The sequence below is a fragment of the Panthera tigris genome, chromosome C2, assembly GCF_018350195.1.
Source record: "Panthera tigris isolate Pti1 chromosome C2, P.tigris_Pti1_mat1.1, whole genome shotgun sequence".
Lineage (NCBI taxonomy): Eukaryota > Metazoa > Chordata > Mammalia > Carnivora > Felidae > Panthera > Panthera tigris.
The window spans coordinates 72,929,028-72,947,481 of record NC_056668.1 but is presented as its reverse complement, the minus strand read 5'-3'; the positions used below and the strand labels follow the sequence as shown (position 1 = coordinate 72,947,481).

Genomic DNA, 18,454 nt, shown 5'->3' with positions numbered 1-18,454 from the left:
AGGCATTCAATAACTGGTAGCTATAAATAGGAAGTCAAGTACCTAAGAGAACAGACCAGTTCTGTCAGAGCAGAGTCAGGAGAGGGACACGCTCCACTTCGTCAGGGGATGATGTAACCGGGCAGTCTGGGCTAGGAAAGGTGAGAAGGGAAGGGACTGCCTTTGCTCCCGGGAGCAGACGGGCCCGCCTATACCCAGAATGCAATGGTTCTCGAGTGGCACAGCACTGTTACCCTCCCTGCTCCCACCTCAGACACGCTCCCCCGTGGTCCATGGTCTGCAGTCCGCAGTGAGCACGCTTAGCTTAATCATGTGGACTTGGCGGGGGGGGGGGGGGGGGGGGGGGGCGGGCGGCTCTGAATGACACTGATTACACTCTTGATCCGGAACCTTCAGGCAGCAGTAAGCTGTGATCAGAGAACAAACAGCATAATCATTGTGTTCTCAAATGATTTATTAGCTGTTCTCACTCATGGTGAAAAGAAATAAAAAAGTAAATGAAATTGAAATAAAAGGAGATGAAAATCTAACAGCAGTTCCCCCATCCTGAGGACCTCTGCTAGAGTAGACAAAATGGACCACCAGGGGCTTCATGTCTGCATCTTACAAGGGAACTCATTCAGAGAAGAGCCTAATTTTTTCTAAGGTACAGGATCTGATATGATACAATAAGAAAGTCACAGGATGATTTTTTTAAACAGAGACTGAATGCTTATCAGCCTATGAGCGGCACCCCTTCCGGGCCACACGTTTATGCACATACACTGCTGGGCTCCTCTTTGGAATGAGTCTTTCCTGTCCAGACAACTCTACTGCGTGTCCTTGGGGGTGGCCAAGCTCTGTTCTTTGATGGCGGATCTGATTTCTGAGCACAGTCTGGTCACCTGAAGCCGGCTTGGATGAATAAGGGATAACGAGGTTCTGTGATGTAGTTGGGAGAGAAAAGCTGTGGAGGCTGAAATAATGAGCCCAGTTTCCTCATGTGGGCCACTGCTGGCCATAAAGGCTCTCTCCCCGCAGAGGTGGTGACCTTTAAACCTATACGAGGTAATGTGGGCATCGCGGGAACAAGCACACAGCCTCCCAGGGTGCACATGTGGAAGGCTGATGTTGATTTGGATGCTTAAACTCTGGGCTGGCTGTTAAAACCCTGGCTCACTCGTTCAGAGCTCCCTGGGATCTACAGCAGTACTGTTTTGTTATTTCCTGCAAAATGGAAGCTTGTTAATGTAAAATAAATTTATATTTGGTCTAAAAAAGGCCAGGCATTTCCATTCTTTGGAGGCTAAGGGCACTGAGTGCCATTTTCTTTCCTTTCTTCTCTTTAAATGCCCGCTTCCTAGCCCAACGGAAGATGTCTATGTGTTTGCCCTCCACGATGCCTGGTCCCCTGGAGAGAAAAGGCCCAAGCACCAGCAATGTGTAGGCCAGGCCTCACCGGGTGGCCTCAGGACAACAACCTGTGGGGTGGGACAGCTGCAGCTGTCATCGCAAAGGACATCCCCACGGAGGGTCAGATGCCACCCTGGGGCCTGTAACAGAGGCGCCCCTTTGCTTCCAGGAGATCCAGAGATCCGATGGCATGGCGGACGAGAATGTGCCTAGGCCTCCGGGATAGGGGTGTTGCAGTTCCCATGGTAGATCTTGACGTGGCCCTCACACCGGAAGTAGGCTTCAAAGACGTCACTGTAGCCGTGGTCCCTCCACCAGGTGCAAAGCTGCCGGTTCCAGGTGCAGTCCAGCACGTGGAAGAGCTCGGGGTGCTCCATGCCGATCATGGTGAAGAAGTCCTGGTCCCCGAGGTGGCCGCGGAAGTGGTACTTGTCAGCCAGCTGCTGCACCTGCGAGGGTTCCAGCAGGCGGCCGTAGAGGGGGGACTGGCGCATGGCCTCCAGGTTCAGCAGCATCACTCCGCTGTTGAAGCCGGGGAGCCCCTCGGGGGGCGGGCTCCCAACCCGGGTCTTGGGGTTCTCATGGCGGAACTGCCAGAACGTGTGCCTGGGAAGGGGAAAGAGAGCAGATTTAACCCGGTTTGGGTGGGTGAAACAGTCTGCCGGCCCTATTTTCCTGGGGCTTCACAACCAGCCTGGAGGGAGAGGCCATTTTCACTCCAGTTTCACAGCTACGAAAACTGGGCAAGTCTGAGGTTCAGAATCAGCACCGTGCGGTGCACTCTCCTTACTGCAAGCCTCGTGGTCTTCCCATCAGCCTCTGCTACTCCAGGATGACGTCATCACGAGCGTTTGTATAGGACTTAGCAAGCAGCAGGCACTGCATGAAATCAGCTTATTTACTCCCCACCATAGGTGCTCTGTGGGATGGTATGGTACTTCACAGCTGAGGAAACTGATGCACAGAGAGGTCTATGGCTTGCCCAAAGTCACACAGCTAGTAAGCCGCTGCAGAACCAGGGACTAAATAAACCCAGGCATCTGTCTCTGAAGTCCACTTCTTAAGACAGAAACGATCCAGATAGAGCTAGCTAGCTTGCTTGCTTTCTTTCTTTCTTTCCTTTTCTTTTCTTTCGTTCCTTCCTTTCTTCCCTTCCTTCCTTTCCTTTCTTTTTTTTTTTAAGTTTATTTATTTATTTTTAGAGAGAGACAGACAGAGACAATATGATGTCTCTCCCCATGAGGGAAGGAGCAGAGAGAGAGAGAGACAGAGACAGAGACAGAGAGAGAAGGGGGGATGCCAAGCAGCCTCTGCACTGTCAGCATGGAGTCTAATGTGGGGCTCGAACTCCCAAAACTGAGAGATTGTGACCTGAGCCAAAATCAAGAGCCAGACCCTTAACCAACTGAGCCACCCAGGCGCCCCAGGTAGAACCTTCTAACCCCTTGTCTTTGACTGTGATCTTGAAAAGGAGAGGAGAGAAGTGGGGAGGAGTGCTTCTGAATCTGGTGAAGAGGTAGGAAGCTAACTGCAGGCTGAAACGAAATCGTTTTCTGCTTTAGAACAAGCCTCATTTATTGAGGCCCCAAGCCTAGCACTTCTGAAAGGGTGGACAGGGGTTGGAGGCTTGAAACAGCTCTGGGCACAAGTGCATGGCTTAGGATGAAAAGTGGCTACAGAATGGCCAGGTAGAATTATGGCTATTTTAGAGAGAACATCACCTCAGTGTCCATTTTTCTCAAGGCGGGTTTAGAAATCTGATCTAGGCCTACAGTTCATGGGGTGTTAGAGCCAGAGGGACCCTTCTAGGTCCTCTATCCAAATGCTTCCATTTGGAGAAGGGAAGACAGATCCAGACACCTCCTTGTGGGTGACAGGGTTAGAGTGCTGGCCACTCTGTTCTCCAACCCCCTGAAGTGCCTGTGCAAGTTCCCGTGCGCGCTGCAGGGGTGGGCAGAAGGGGGAGGCGGAGAGGGCCCAGGCTCCATGTCCCCAGATGCACAGTCAGCAGTGGAGCCCACGGCTGGCAGGAAGGAAGAGAGACGGCAGGCCCTGTGTCGTGGGCAAGGGGCAGGGGAGCATTCCACATCAGACTACATCCCCCCCATTCTTACTAGCCCCACTCCTTCCCCTCAGAGTCCTCAGGATGGGGAACGCGTCAGGGAAAACCAAGTCTGCCCCCAGCCTGGAAATACCACCCCTGGGCCTGCCAGAGGTCACTCCCCCGACCACTCACAGGGCAGGATCTGTGTGGTGAAGCGGACGGCGCAGTGGAAAGAAAACCAGGGTCCCGGCCCACGGTGGCTGCAGCGATCCATTTTCCAGTTCCCACACATTTCTGCATGTCTGGGAATGGAGAGCCCTTCCTTGAGGTCTCGCATATCACAAAGGGCACCGAGAGTTTGATCCTGGTGAGGGGAAAGCGCTCCCCTTGGACATTCTTAAAAGTGGAATAACAGGTCTATTGTTTGAATTTTGCCATAATTGGACTATGAGTGGAACAGAGGTCTGGCGCCTGCTTGATGATAACAACCTTGGCAAAAATAAGCTTCTAGAGCAAAGGGAGATGCTGCAGCCCTTCTAGCCACAAAAGCCTACAGTGATGGGATCGCGGGGGCAGTGGAATGCAGTCTAACAACTTTGTCCATTTTACCATATTTCTTCCAAATGGTTAACTTCAGGTCCAGGAGCAAGCCAGCTAAGCTTCTACCAAACGAAGCTTACGTGAGGGGCTCTGGCCCCGTGTGAAACGGCCTAACCGGGTGGGATTGCCAATTCCTCACCTGCCACAGCACCAAGAGGATGGCAGAGCCCTCTTACACTCCCCACCTCGGCTCCTAGGGACACAGGGACATTACTGCCTGCATTCCAACATCGAGGGGAGAGAGGTTCTCAGGGCATCAGGGGCAGGCCCGACTCGAATATGAGGCCTCTGATCCCTAAGTCCCCTTTCACTTTTGGCTCAGATTCCACAGGCTCGAGTTTCCAGGAGCAGCATTTGGAGCTCAATCTCATTTCTGAATTTGGCTGACATACCCAAGGCCACAGGCTCTGGGAACCAGGCCAACAGGTGATGCAGAGGTTGCTGGTGCTTCACTGACCGGAGGTCAGCCCCGAGAGCCTCTCTGAGGGGTGTCAGAGAGTGGCTCAGATCCTCGCCTTCCTCACAGGGCCTGGGGCTGGCCGTATATATTCACAGGCCACTGCCAGTGGTATGTGCTGAGGCTGCAGGAAACCTCTGTATGAATGTAGGTATCTGGTTCCAAGTCCTGGAGCTTCCAGAAGTTTCTCAGATTAAGTTCTAAGCCCATAGTCCAGCCATGTTGCCCTGACTCGTCATCTGGACTTGGGCCTCTATGGAGGCTTGTTCCCATCCTCCACTGTCACCTGGAGACCCACATTAGAGGGGATAAGATTTCTTTCCCTTCAGGGACGGCTTCAAACTGCAAAACAAACCCCTGTGCAGATGGCCCATTGTAAATACTGAGTCTTTCTAGAAATCAACAAGCCTTGCTGGGGAAATACCAATTAAGAACCTTCAAGCACATTCTTCCAGTTATGGGCAATGAATTTCCTAAATTTCTTCTAGTGAGTATGTCCTAACTAACAATCATAAAAAACATTATTAAAAATGAGTAAACTAGTTTTCACGAAGAAAACCCATCTTGATGGAAAGAAGTATTTGAAATCATTTTGAAAACAAAGTCATTTCCTCTCTCAAGTCCTTCCCTGTTGATCACTGACAAAGTCACTCCAGCAAGTCTCTCAATAAGAGAGCTTGGCCAGAGAGCCTAAAGTTCACATTCCCTGCGAAAGAAACATGTTCATTGTCACGAATAACCCTTTCTCCTCCCACCATCCCAAATCACAGACTCTCTTGCCCTGCCTATCTCTCCATGATTTTCCCCTGGGCTGGTCTTTCTTAGCTAAGGGTCAGAGCTTTCCACTTTCACTTTCAAGACGGGAGAAGCAAGGATGGGAACATACAATGAGCCTGAACAGTCTGCATAGAGCTCCCTAGGAAGGTTCTAGAAGACCCTGCTGACTCAGGCTGAGTTCAAGCTCTAGATTCTCAGGTAAGGAAGGCTCCATTTTCTGAGATTTGTGAGGACAACAATGTCTATGGCACCTCTCCTCACTGTGGCTCACCCCTTGAGTGTTCATCAGAGTCAAGGGCAAAGTCACTAATGAGCAAGCAAGGCTGGGCCCCTTCCCGGAGGAAGCATACTGTCTGGATGCTGTCTAATCAGTGAAGGCTGGAATCAGGAAACACTACTCCCTTTATGCCCATGCTTGTGTACCAGGACCAATTAGCTTTTGTTTGACTTGGAAGGGGCCCTGTTTTCCAGTCCTCTGAGAGGAAAGGCCAGGAGTGAAAAGCAATGTTCAGTGATAGCCCAGGGTTCCATCCACCCCAGGTCCTGTGAGGTGACAATTCTGGGTGATGTGGGGATGATTTCAGAGCAAGGACAATGTCTCTCAGTCCTACCTTGGGCTGAAGTTCTGGGAGATGGGCACAGACTCTTCAGAGAGAGAGAGAGAGAGAGAGAGAGAGAGAGAGAGAATCCCAAGCAGGCAGAACAGTGTGGAACCTAGTGTGGGGCTCAAACTCATAAAGCAAGAGATCGTGATCTGAGTCAAAATCAAGAGTCGGATGCTTAACCGACTGAGCCACTCAGGCACCCCCACCATGAAGCTTTAAATGGCCATTTTCCTGGGGCATTCCTTACTGCCAGGAGTATAGCTGACCCTTATCAGGATCCCTTGCTAGCAAGTTAGGTCTCTAGCTTTGCTGTACAGAAATGTTCCCAAAGTCACACGGACTTCTGGCGGTAGGACCGAGACGAGAGGGACCCCTCCGGGAACCACCAGACTACCCGAACCTGAAGACACATAAAGACTCTTAGCTCATGTTCCTTTTTTACAAAGGAGGATGCTGAAACTCAGAAATGACGCTGTCCATAGTCACACCGCTGAAAAGGCAACCCCACGATCCCAGGCTAATCATTTTCCTTTTCCACAAATGCCTCTGCTCAGAAAAGGCAACCGCTCCTTCCCAGCCCTAAATGAGCCCTGGGGCAGGTGGGGCGGTGCCACTTAGTGCCAGCCTTTCAAGAAGCGCAGAGTTCACGCTTTCCCACCTGGCAGGGACTACCTCTTCCAAGCTCAACACGCCTGCACCTGGAAGGGGAGCTGGGCACCTAAATGACTGAAGGGCCTTGCTTGGGGCAGCAGGCTGGAAGGCATGTGTTCGCCCTTGTTTGCAGACCTCACAAGAAACATATGTTTGCTTTCAAAGACCAGCCCTGTTTGTGGGCCAGCAACTGGATTTCCAACCACAATATGCCCAGAACTGAGAGAGGAAGACAGGGCAGGGGTTGAGGCAGGCGGCACCTGGGCAGAGCCAGGAGTGTCGGAAGCAGACTGCCCGGCAGGAGAGCCACATGGTAGGGGTTTGCTGGGGGCCCTCCTCCAGAAGGCAGTGGCACTGGGGCCTTCCACTTGCCTCTCCCTGCACCAGAGGCATGAATGCAGCCTCCTCTGCAAACTCCTGGCATTTCTGCAGTGTCTGCCCCACTCTGAGAGAATGAGGGTTCACGGGAGTGAGATGAGCAGAGGATGGTCTGGGGGACAAGGGGAGGGCGACAGGGGTTCCTATCTGTTAAGCATACCTCCCCAGCATCTGTGTGTTCCGGATGCCATTCTGGAGCCTTTCGCTGGGGGAGGAGGTCACAACAGCGCACTGGGGTAGCTATAACATGAGCCAAATTTTCTAGAGGGAGGACTCTGTTATGACCTGAACGACAGGCTCGTCAGTTTTAACTACAAGATGGCTGAGCTCTCTGCTGCAGTCTGCTAGGGCTGCCCTAACAAAGTGCCACAGACCAGGTGGCCTCAACAACATCAGCCGATCCTCTCCAGTTCTGGAAGCTGGAAATCCGAGATCCACATGTCAGTAGGGCTGGTTCCCTCTGAGGGTTGAGCAAGACCCTGTTCCACGCCTCTCCCCAGGCTTCTGGTGATGTGTTGGCAATCTCTGGCTTCCTTTAGAAGCATTGCCCCAATATCTGCCTTCATCTTGACATAGCATTCTTGCTGTTTGTGTGTCTGTGTCCAAATCTCCCCCTTTTTAAGATACTAGTCATACTGGGTTAGGGGCCTACCCACTCCAGTGTAACCTCATCTTAATTACATCTGTGACGACCCTATTTCCAAACAAGGTCGCAGTCTGAGGCACTGGGAATTAGGACTTTGGCATATAAACTGGGGAAGGGGGCATACACTCCCCAACAGTGAAGATGAAGGAAAACAGTGCATCTTATCTTCAGCTGTGTTCTCACTGTCCGGACGAGGAGGGCGCCTGTGCAGTCTGGAGAAGCCCTCAGGAAATTCCCTGACTCCCGCTACTCCCAGGGAGCCGAGACAGGCCATCATGACAGGCTGGGTCACGTCTGTCCAGAAGGGTGAGAGAGGTAGGGAGGAGGTAGATGTCTGCAGCTGAACACACAGGTTGTAGGGAAAAGCAGAGCGATTCAGAAATGTGGGTGTGGGTATGGTGGTGGGGGGTGGGTAAGAGCTTATGTAACACCAGTTGGCCAGCAGAGAGATGCCCGAAAGTCCACAATGTCTCCTAGTTTTAGGGAGCCGTGCAGGAACACCAGACAACACGCTGAGTTGAGAGAATAATCAATCAGCGATCATTAACGGAGCACCTAACGGACCCTGATACAATGGCCAGTAGATCATTCTTGCAAGGAAGAAACCAGTGGTCTATCAAGGAGATGAGACCCCGATGTGAATACACCAATACTGCAGTCATGAAATGAAGTGAGATGAAGGGGTCTGCATCTGGAATCAGGAGGCCGGGGTAAGGGCAAGCTGTGCAGGCCCCTGGGCCTCTCAGGGCTTTGGTTTGCTCAGCAAGGGCATGGAGATGGTGGGGGGTGAGACCCACAGGGCTATAAGTGGGACTCTAGGAGCAAATGTGTGCACAAACCATGCCCAGCACCATGCCCCTGAGAAGTGGCCCTGACTGCCACACAAGGGCAGACACCCCACCCTGCCCAGGCTCCTCTCATGGTGTGATGATCCTTGGAGATCAACCCTCGTCCACCTCGCCAGCCAGAAACCATTTAGAGGCTTCTGTTGTGATATGGCTTCCTGCTTCATGAAGTCTAGAATAAAGGTGACTAACACTGTCTCATTCCCAAAGCTGCACCAGTTATGACCAGTCTTCACTGCAGGATGCAGCAGTGGAATCATGGAGGGCAGACATCCCTGCCAGGAAGGCCTCTAACCTGCCACAAGGTGGCCCTCCAAATGCCCACAGTCCTCCTTCCCCCCGGAGACCTCTGAAAGGGCTGCTGGTCAGCCCGAGGCCTCCCATGGCAGGGCAGAGCCAGAGCCCCAGGCTGCCCACTCCCCCATGCCCACAGGAGGGTGGGATGCCCTTCTCTGAAGGGCCAGTCTCTCCTCTCATACAGCCAAGGAGCATGCAAGGGCCCACCCACCACTGCCCAGGCCCAGCCTGCCTCGACATCCCGGCCACGTGGGCTTCTTCCCACACCTGCTGCCCCAGAGCTGTGAACACAGGTGGGTGGGCTGGGGAATTCATGGTCACTCTCTCTGACAAATAGCTCCAGAGCACGATGTGCCAGAACTGGTTTAGGCCCTGGATGGCTGCATGGGGCGGGGAGGGGAGGCTGGGGAGGGACAGACAATGGAGGAAGGGGCACTGGAGGGTTCAAGCAGGCAGATGGAGCTCGGAGGGGCTTCATGCCTGGGCTATTTCATGCGTGATGGACACTAACAGCCAGGGCAAGGCTAAGAGGATAAAAGGGAATGACCCATTCAGTCTTGAACAGATGCCAGCTGGGCCTGGGGCTGGATACAGGTCACAAGCGCAGAGTGTGAAGCAAGCATGACAGAATTCTGGGGAGTTCCAACATTTTGGGGATGGAAGAGGAGGAGCCAGGAGAGATGTAGAACCTTGGAGTAGCCCAGCTACCTGTGCCCCACACTGATGGCCTGAGCAGCCCGTACCGACTCAGGCTGTGGGCCATCCATCTGCTGTGGGAATCCCCGAGGAGCCATGCAGACCTCCAGCTGGGCCTGTGGGCTCTCTGTGCTCATTCCAACCTCCCGTCCCCAGCCCTGTGACCTAGTCTGACTGTCCCCAAACTTGCTCCCCCTCTCCCTCCCCCTCATCCCTAACCAATCCAGTGGGTCTCCAGGCCTTCTCTCCCTAGATGCCGCCCTCCAAACCCTTTTGCTGACATCAACTGCCCATTCTCTGCTTCTCATTCACTGATCTGGACAGAATGACACCTCAAACAGTACTAAGAATCTCAGCCCCCACCCTCCCCAAGCAGAAACCAATCATGCCGCCTCCTCCCAGGCCTCCTGGGAGCAATGCACACTGCTTCCCCACCCCACCCCCCACTTCCAGAGCAGTTGTCCCCTATCCATCACAGCCTGAATCCTCCTTGCCCCCTCGCTCGTCGCCATGCCCACCATCCAAACCCTCTTCCACTTGCTCCATCCTTAGGGGCACCCTCAATAATCTCATTGGTCATGATGATGGCCTCACCTTGGGTGTCATGGTTCTTCAAACCCCACCTGAGCTACCTACTCAGTTCTGCCTCCGTGAACCTCGCCACCAGAAGGCACTCTGCTCCAGTGACAATGGGAAGCTGGGATAGGTCCCCTCTGACTGCATCATCCTGCGCGTACCCCCACAGAACCAACTCGCCGGCTCCTTGGGAATTTCTGGGGGCCCACCTCTCCTTATTCTCTAGATCATTAGTTTCCCTGGATCCTCCTGGCTCCCTTCCCACCCTAAACTGCCCCCATTACTGGGGTCATTCTCACTGCATATGAGAATATGGCAGTATTAAAAGCTGCAGAGGATGAGAACTTGGAAATGCTATAGGAGGCAACAGACTTTGACAGAGGTGAGTGATACACACCAAGGAGCTGGACACTTAGCACTGGGGAGAATGTGGACAGGATGGGAGTCTATACGCCGAGGGAAAGGAATGTGTATGCCAGACTAAAGAGGGAAGAAATGTAGGGGGAGTGGCAGTATGGGTACTTTGAGGAATGATCATCATGATGATGGCTAATAGGGAGTACTTACTGTGTGTCAGTTCCTATTTTAAGTCCTCAAATGCATTGATTCATTTAATGTCTATAACACACAAATGAGGTAAGTAGTATGATCTCCATGTTATAGATGAGCAAAATATGGTGGGGAGATATGAAACATTTGCTTATGGTCATAGGAGCCAGGCAGAAGAGTTTACCAAGAAGTGGGAAAACCCAGGATACATCTGAGACTAGAGAAGGGACATAAATGAGAAGATGCAGGTTTTGAGTCAGGAATTGGGGATACTGAGAAAGCTCAGTTATGGCGAACTCTAAATCTTGGGAAGGTAGGAGGTGAAGTCACCTATGGAGACAGAGGGCCTTGGGTACAAATAAGGGTTTGAGAGAGAGAAATGGTTTACGAGGGCAATGAGGAACCAATAAAAGCTGGATAAGGGATTTGCCTGTGTATGGAAGGTAGAAGTAGAGTCAGGAACCCTGGGATTGACAACCAGAATGTGTTATTCTTCTTTATGACTTTAGGGCCTGGCGTGGGTATTTGGTTCCTAGCAGGCCCTTGAGAACTGTTGAGTTTCAAATGGATGAATGGTCAGATTAAAGAATGAGTGAACAAAGGAAATCAGATGGCAGAAATTTAAAAGAGGAGAATGGTGAGTGAAGATGGAGGGACAATGGTTCAGAAAGGCAGCTGGGGGACAGTGTGCCCCAGGCCCTGTGAGCTACAGCCACAGGGGTCTTCACTGGGGGTAGAAAAAAATTTTTCTACCTCAGTTGGGCAGAAAAGGTCTCAGTTGGGCAGAAAAAAATTTTCCTCTGTCCTTCAAAGGTTCTTCCAGCTGGTAGGAGAATTAAAGCGACATGAAACAGATTAACAGGAGAAAATCAACATTAATTTTGTACAAACGGGAACTCTACATGCTTGAGAGGCTCAAAGACAGAAAGGTTAAATGAGGTATAGATGCCATCCTGAACTAAGGAATGGGATAGGGGCCTGGGGCTTCAAAGGGGAGGAGGGCAATTCATAGGGCAATAAAAAGAGCAGATGTTTGGTAATTAGATGTTTGCCCTGCCATACAGATGGATCATTCAGATAAAATTTATGTCCAGTAATAACTCTTATTCTGGGAAAGACTCCCAATTTAGATTCTTCTAGGTAGTTAAGAGAGGAGCAAAAGTTTCTCTTGAGCCTGCAGGGTCTCAATTGCCTTCAGCTCAAAACAGTCTACATACCAAAGTGGCACATTTGGAGAAGACTTGTTCTGAACCCTTGTATCTCTCTCAAGGGGAGGACAGAGAAAGTGATATTATACATGGAAAATCCGATAGACTCCACCAAAAGTCTGCTAGAACTGATACATGAATTCAGCAAAGTCGCAGGATACAAAATCAAGGTACAGAAATCAGTTGCATTCTTATACACTAATAATGAAGCAACAGAAAGACAAATAAAGAAGCTGATCCCATTCACCATTCCCAAGAAGCATAAAATACCTAGGAATAAATCTAACCAAAGATGTAAAAGATCTGTATGCTGAAAACTATAGAAAGCTTATGAAGGAAATTGAAGAAGATATAAAGAAATGGAAAAACATTCCGTGCTCATGGGTTGGAAGAATAAATATTGTCAAAATGTCAATACTACCCAAAGCTATATACACATTGAATGCAATCCCAATCAAAATTGCACCAGCATTCTTCTCGAAGCTAGAACAAGCACAAAAGGCCCCGAATAGCCAAAGTAATTTTGAAGAAGAAGACCAAAGCAGGAGGCATCACAATCCCAGACTTTAGCCTCTACTACAAAGCTGTAATCAGCAAGACAGCATGGTATTGGCACAAAAACAGACACATAGACCAATGGAATAGAATAGAAACCCCAGAATTAGACCCACAAACGTATGGCCAACTAATCTTTGACAAAGCAGGAAAGAATATCCAATGGAAAAAAGACAGTCTCTTTAACAAACGGTGCTGGGAGAACTGGACAGCAACATGCAGAAGAATGAAACTAGACCACTTTCTCACACCATTCACAAAAATAAACTCAGAATGGATAAAGGACCTGAATGTGAGACAGGAAACCATCAAAATCCTAGAGGAGAAAGCAGGAAAAAACCTCTCTGACCTCAGCTGCAACAATTTCTTACTTGACACATCCCCAAAGGCAAGGGAATTACGAGCAAAAATGAACTACTGGGACTTCATGAAGATGAAAAGCTTCTGCACTGCAAAGGAAACAATCAACAAAAGTAAAAGGCAACCAACGGAATGGGAAAATATATCTGCAAATGACATATGGGACAAAGGGCTAGTATCCAAAATCTATAAAGAGCTCACCAAACTCCACACCCGAAAAACAAATAATCCAGTGAAGAAATAGGCAGAAAACATGAATAGACACTTCTCTAAAGCAGACCTCCAGATGGCCAACAGGCACATGAGAAGATGCTCAACGTCGCTCCTCATCAGGGAAATACAAATCAAAACCACACTCAGATACCACCTCACACCAGTCAGAGTGGCTAAAATGATCAAATCAGGAGACTATAGATGCTGGCGAGGACGTGGAGAAATAGGAACCCTCTTGCACTGTTGGTGGGAATGCAAACTGGTGCAGCTGCTCTGGAAAACAGTGTGGAGGTTCCTCAAAATATTAAAAATACATCTACCCTATGAACCAGCAATAGCACTGCTAGGAATTTACCCAAGGGATACAGGAGTGTTGATACATAGGGGCACCTGTACCCCAATGTTTTTAGCAGCACTTTCAACAGTAGCCAAATTATGGAAAGAGCCTAAATGTCCATCAACTGATGAATGGATAAAGAAATTGTGGTTTATATACACAATGGAATACTACATGGCAATGAGAAAGAATGAAATATGGCCTTTTGTAGCAACGTGGATGGAACTGGAGAGTGTGATGCTAAGTGAAATAAGTCATAGAGAGAAAGACAGATACCATGTTTTCACTCTTATATGGATCCTGAGAAACTTAACAGAAGACCATGGAGGAGGGGAAGGAAAAAAAAAAAAAGAAAGAAAGAAAGGTTAGAGAGGGAGAGAGCCAAAACATAAGAGACTCTTAAAAACTGAGAACAAACTGAGGGCTGATGGGGGGTGGGAGGCAGGGGAGGGTGGGTGATGGGCATTGAGGAGGGCACCTATTAGAATGAGCACTGGGTGTCGTATGGAAACCAATTTGACAACAAATTTCATATTAAAAAAAAAAAAAAAAAGAAAGAAATGCTGGCCCCAGCAGCCCAGGAATATGTATCTGTGATGAGGTGCCAGTGTGACAAAGACTATCAATGAAGGGACCCAGATGGTAGCCTGACCCAAAGTTGCCCACAGCCCTCTGGACAGTGCCCTTCCTGGTACTGGCCCTGGAGACCCCAGGCCTCCAAATATAAGGTCCTGTACATCACTGCTAGGATGAAGCTCAAATCTGCGGGAAGCCCTAAGACCTAACCAAGAATCTGTAGGGTCTGCAGCCAGCAGGCTGGGCTGCTGAGGACCCACGAGCAGTTGGCCTGGCATGGGTGGTCGGGCCCCAGCTTAGTTCCACAATCCTGCCCTTCCTCTGAGCTGAGGCAGAGGGAGGGACTTTCATCAGGATGAAGACAAAGCCAGAGAGTTATCTTCAGAATCGGCTCATTGCCCCCAGCAGGCCCACGGCACTAGGAACACAGGAGAGAAGTGCCCAGGACACATGCTGGGGTGCTTTCCAGGACAGTGAGCAGAATGCAGGCAGAATGTAGTAAGGAAAACAGAGAGCAGCATGTGTAGAATTTAACCTTGTGTCCGCAGTTAAGCTCAATCAATCCAGCTCAGCGCCCTTCACCCTCGCAGAGGGGGGGCGTTCCAACCCAGGAGCTGGACGTTGGGGAGACTATGTAGGCATCGCTGACCCAGGCACAAAGGCAACTGAACTGCAGCAAAATGTGTTACTTCTCAAGCCAGAAAAAATCTGTGTGCCTTTCCATCTCATTTAAGCCAGCTCTACCTTGGCCTGCCCCTGTTTGCTGTCCCATACCTTTGTGACACGGGTCTTGGTCAAAGGTAAAAACGATGCTTGGCTGGTTGGCAATTGACAAACATTGGGGACCTCCCACTTGTCAAGCAGAGAGCAAGGATACAGAGGGTAAGAGCCCTTCGCAGCCTCATTGTGTGAGGGACTCACCAGGGATCTTGTTAAAATGCAGAGTCTCATTCAGAGGCTGCATTTCTGATAAGCTCCCAGGTAATGCTGAGGCTGCTGGCCCAAGGATCATACCCAGAAGGAAAAAAAAATGGTAATTTTGTTATTTTTATAAAGAGAAGAAAACCACGAGAGTAGCAATGATATCACTTTATCCTGTAACGGCCATAAAACAGGTACACAGATTGCCTCTTACAGATTTTATACAAACTTTATGCTAATACTTTTCTGTACCTTCTCACTTTACCACAGGGGGAGGGCGAGGAACCGCTAGGGAAATGTTTCCTGGATGCAGCATGTTTACTGTGCCAGGAGGGAGGGCCCAGTTCTGCCACCACCTTCTATCCCAGGGATTAGCAATCAGTCTGGAGTGGAGGGGGAGGCAGGGCAGGGAAACAGGTATACAGTAGTTTTCCACTGCCTTGAAAATGGTACCTGTAGGTACACCATGGGGTTAAGAATGTAGGTTTTGGGAGCACACAGTCCAGGGTCAAATCCTGGTCCTCTGCTTACTAGCCCGGAAAAGGTACTAAAGCTCTCTGTGCTCCGGGCTTCCTGTATAGAAACAGGGTTGCTGGAAGGATTTTATGGGACAACACACGGGATGATGGAAGCCATGGACACACATCACACTCAGTGAGAAGCAATGTGGTTCTCTGCGGTGAACACACACCAGCTTTCCCCACCTTGTCTGTGGCAGGCAAGGGGCCAACAACCAGTAGTGTGACCTTGGGCAAGTCACTTCCCCTCCCAAGGCTGCGGTTCCTGCATCTGCTTTTTTTTTTTTTTTTTAATGGTTTATTTATCGTTGAGAGAGAGAGAGCATGAATAAGGGAAGCGCAGAGAGAGGGGGAGAGAGCATCCAAAGTGGGCTCTGCACTGACAGCAGCGAGCCCAACGTGGGGCTCGAACTCACAAACCAAACTGTGAGATCACGACCTGAGCGGAAGTCGGATGCTCTAAGAACTGAGCTACCCAGGTGCCCCACTTCATCTGTCAAATTGATTAATTAGCCCTAGGGTCCTTTTCCATTCTGAAAGCCTATAGTTCTATGCCCAGAATGATCACCAAACTCCAATAATTAATCTTTCTTTAAATGTAGCACCAGTGTGTGAGTACAAGTGGATTTTTTTTTCGTTACCTGCTTTTGTTTCTAAAAGCCATTTCTATGTGTCAACAAAGCCCCATAATCTGGGTATGCTGACAGCCTGGCAGAGTCTGGGACTAATGTGCAAGACCACTCTGATCCTTGGGTACATTCTGACCTCTGCTTGAGGCTGGCTCAACATTTAGTTCTTGCTCAGAGACTCACCCTTGGCCATGGTGACGATGCAGCCGCTGGGAGCACGGGGCTTGTGAAAGAGGCACACAGAGAGCTGGCTGGGCTAGCCGTGTCCTCTAGCCCAGGGAGCCCTGAGGTGGCACCCCATCATCCTCTGCCTTCTGTGCCACTTGGACCCCCTACGACTCCATGATGCTCATGATGCACAAAGACTGTTCTTGACTTTTTTTTTTAATTTTTTTTTTTTTAACGTTTATTTATTTTTGAGACAGAGAGAGACAGAGCATGAACGGGGAAGGGTCAGAGAGAGGGAGACACAGAATCTGAAACAGGCTCCAGGCTCTGAGCTGTCAGCACAGAGCCCGACGCGGGGCTCGAACTCACGGGCCGCGAGATCATGACCTGAGCTGAAGTTGGCTGCTCAATCGACTGAGCCACCCAGGCGCCCCTGTTCTTGACTTTTTAAGCCTCTCCTCACCCAAGGGCAGTGTATTAGAGGTCATCTGTATAAACAGAGCACACCTGAGCAAAACATGCCTGGCCTCCAGCCCACCCAAACATCCAGCTTGCTCCCAGCCTGCCCAGCGCCCGCGCACAGCTAGTGGCACCTCGTGCCCTGAAGCCTCGTTGCATGGCACTCCACTGCATTGCCTTCACTTTTTTTTTTTTTTTTTTTTTTAAAGAAGGGGAAAAAAAGAAGGAAACCTACACAACAATTTGTCCTCCTGACAGGCCAGCTTAGATCACAATCGTGCTGGGCTGGATCACGGAGCAAAAGTACCAGGGATTTATCTAGAACTGTCTGATTCAGAAAACAAGCAACGCCTCAAAGGTGGCTTAGAGGCTCAGCTGCTCCCCGTGCCTCAGTTGCTAGAACTGAGGGCCCCCTGGTCTCTCAGCATGCCGGAGGTTTCAGTCAAGATCACAGGCCTGCAGTCTATGCAATTCCAGGCAAGGGCCCAGCGGGTGAGCACAGGGGAGTGAGGCCTGGGCTCCAATCCCAGCACTGCCCCTTCCTACAACCTACAACCGGTTAAACTCTCCGACTGTGGCCATCTGTAAAACTGAGAGAATGAGATCTTTTCTAGGGCCCATTGGTTGAGGCTTTAACAAGTTAACGTATGCAGAGTGCCAGGGGAGAGCGTGGCATATTTATTAACTCAAGAAGTACTTACTGAACATCTACCAGTGCTAGATACGGCTGTAGGCCCTGGGAGACAGCACCAAGTAGGAAAGAAACTGACTCCTACCCTCATGAGCTCAATCAGGGAGGGGCTGGGGAAGCAAGATGCACACCAGCCAATAGGCAATTATGACTCCAGGGGACCAGAGATGGCACAAGAACACAGAGCCCAAAAGAGAGACTCCTTACCCAGTCTTGGGGGGTTCAAGAAGGTTCTCTGGAGAACCCGGCATCTAAGCACAGACTTGAAGTGAAGAGGCAGGCAGGTGAAGACAGAGGTGGTAGTGAAAGGACACCGGCATTGTTGGGGGTGAGAGGGGCGGGGGGTGGTGAGAGGGGCGGGGGTTGGGGGTGCAGGGCAGGGGCCAGACCAGGAGGGGCCCGTGAGGAAAGTCAGGGAGACGGACCTTGATGCCGAGGGGAACAAGGGGGTTGAAGCAAGGCAGTCTGTGTATGAGGATGGTTGCTGGCTGGGGTGGGGGTAGCTGGGAGGAGGCAACCAAGAAGCGGGAGCGGCTGCAGGGCCCCAGGGGAGAAAGGTGGTGGTGTCAAGGATGGGGAGGATTCAGGAGACGTTCGGCAGTGTCGGGTGTGTGGCTGCACCGGAGGACTGACCGATACGAGAGATGGAGGAGGGCAGGGAGTCCCGTGCCTGGGTTTCTGTCCTGAGCACTCTGGGTGTGACATGAATGGCAATAGCTACTTTAATCATCATCACGGACTTTTGCATGGTGACACTGGCCAGTCACTTCCCGTCTCCCACCTGTACAACGGAGAGACCTTCCCAGCTCAGAGAGGCTGTGGCTCTGGTTCCTGACATCATGCCACCCATAACCACCCCAGCACCAGCACCATGGAGCTCACTCTCGCCCTGGTGCATTTCTCCAAACGGAAGGCAGGCTGGGAGGATGGGGAAGGGGACAGCTGTGAGATGCTGGCCAGTGTGGCTCTGTCACAAGCCACACTTCTTTCTAGATGGCTTGGAGCAAATGTGCCTTTCCCTTGCTCCTTCTAGACAACGGCCAACCTCGCCGTCACCCCGGGGCAGGTGAGCCCTTCTCTGCCCCTGCTGCATCACGCTTATTTCCTAGGGAGAAATTCTCCCCCGCTTCAAACTGAAAGTGATCCCCTTAACCCCTCCTTTGGCCACTTCTGCTTAAGTCTCTTTTCTATGCCTTCCAGACAGTTCGCCAGAATCTCTGCAGTGTCTGCAGTGCTCTTTATAAAGGCATTAAAGAATCAGAACAACCAGCCTACATATTTAGCACTCTCTTCAGGTGTCCATGCA

The 18,454-nt window shown here is 50.6% G+C and overlaps 1 protein-coding gene across 1 annotated transcript in view; it reads right to left on the bottom strand.

Annotated features, from left to right (window-relative positions):
* Positions 1 to 340: 340 nt before the first annotated feature.
* XXYLT1 (xyloside xylosyltransferase 1) overlaps positions 341 to 18,454 on the bottom strand; it is a 167,885-nt gene continuing 149,771 nt past the window's right edge. The window contains exon 4 of the mRNA XM_042999008.1: positions 341 to 1,998. Coding sequence (XP_042854942.1) covers positions 1,602 to 1,998 — 397 coding nt within the window. The 3' untranslated portion in view covers positions 341 to 1,601. The remainder of the gene's footprint in view (positions 1,999 to 18,454) is intronic.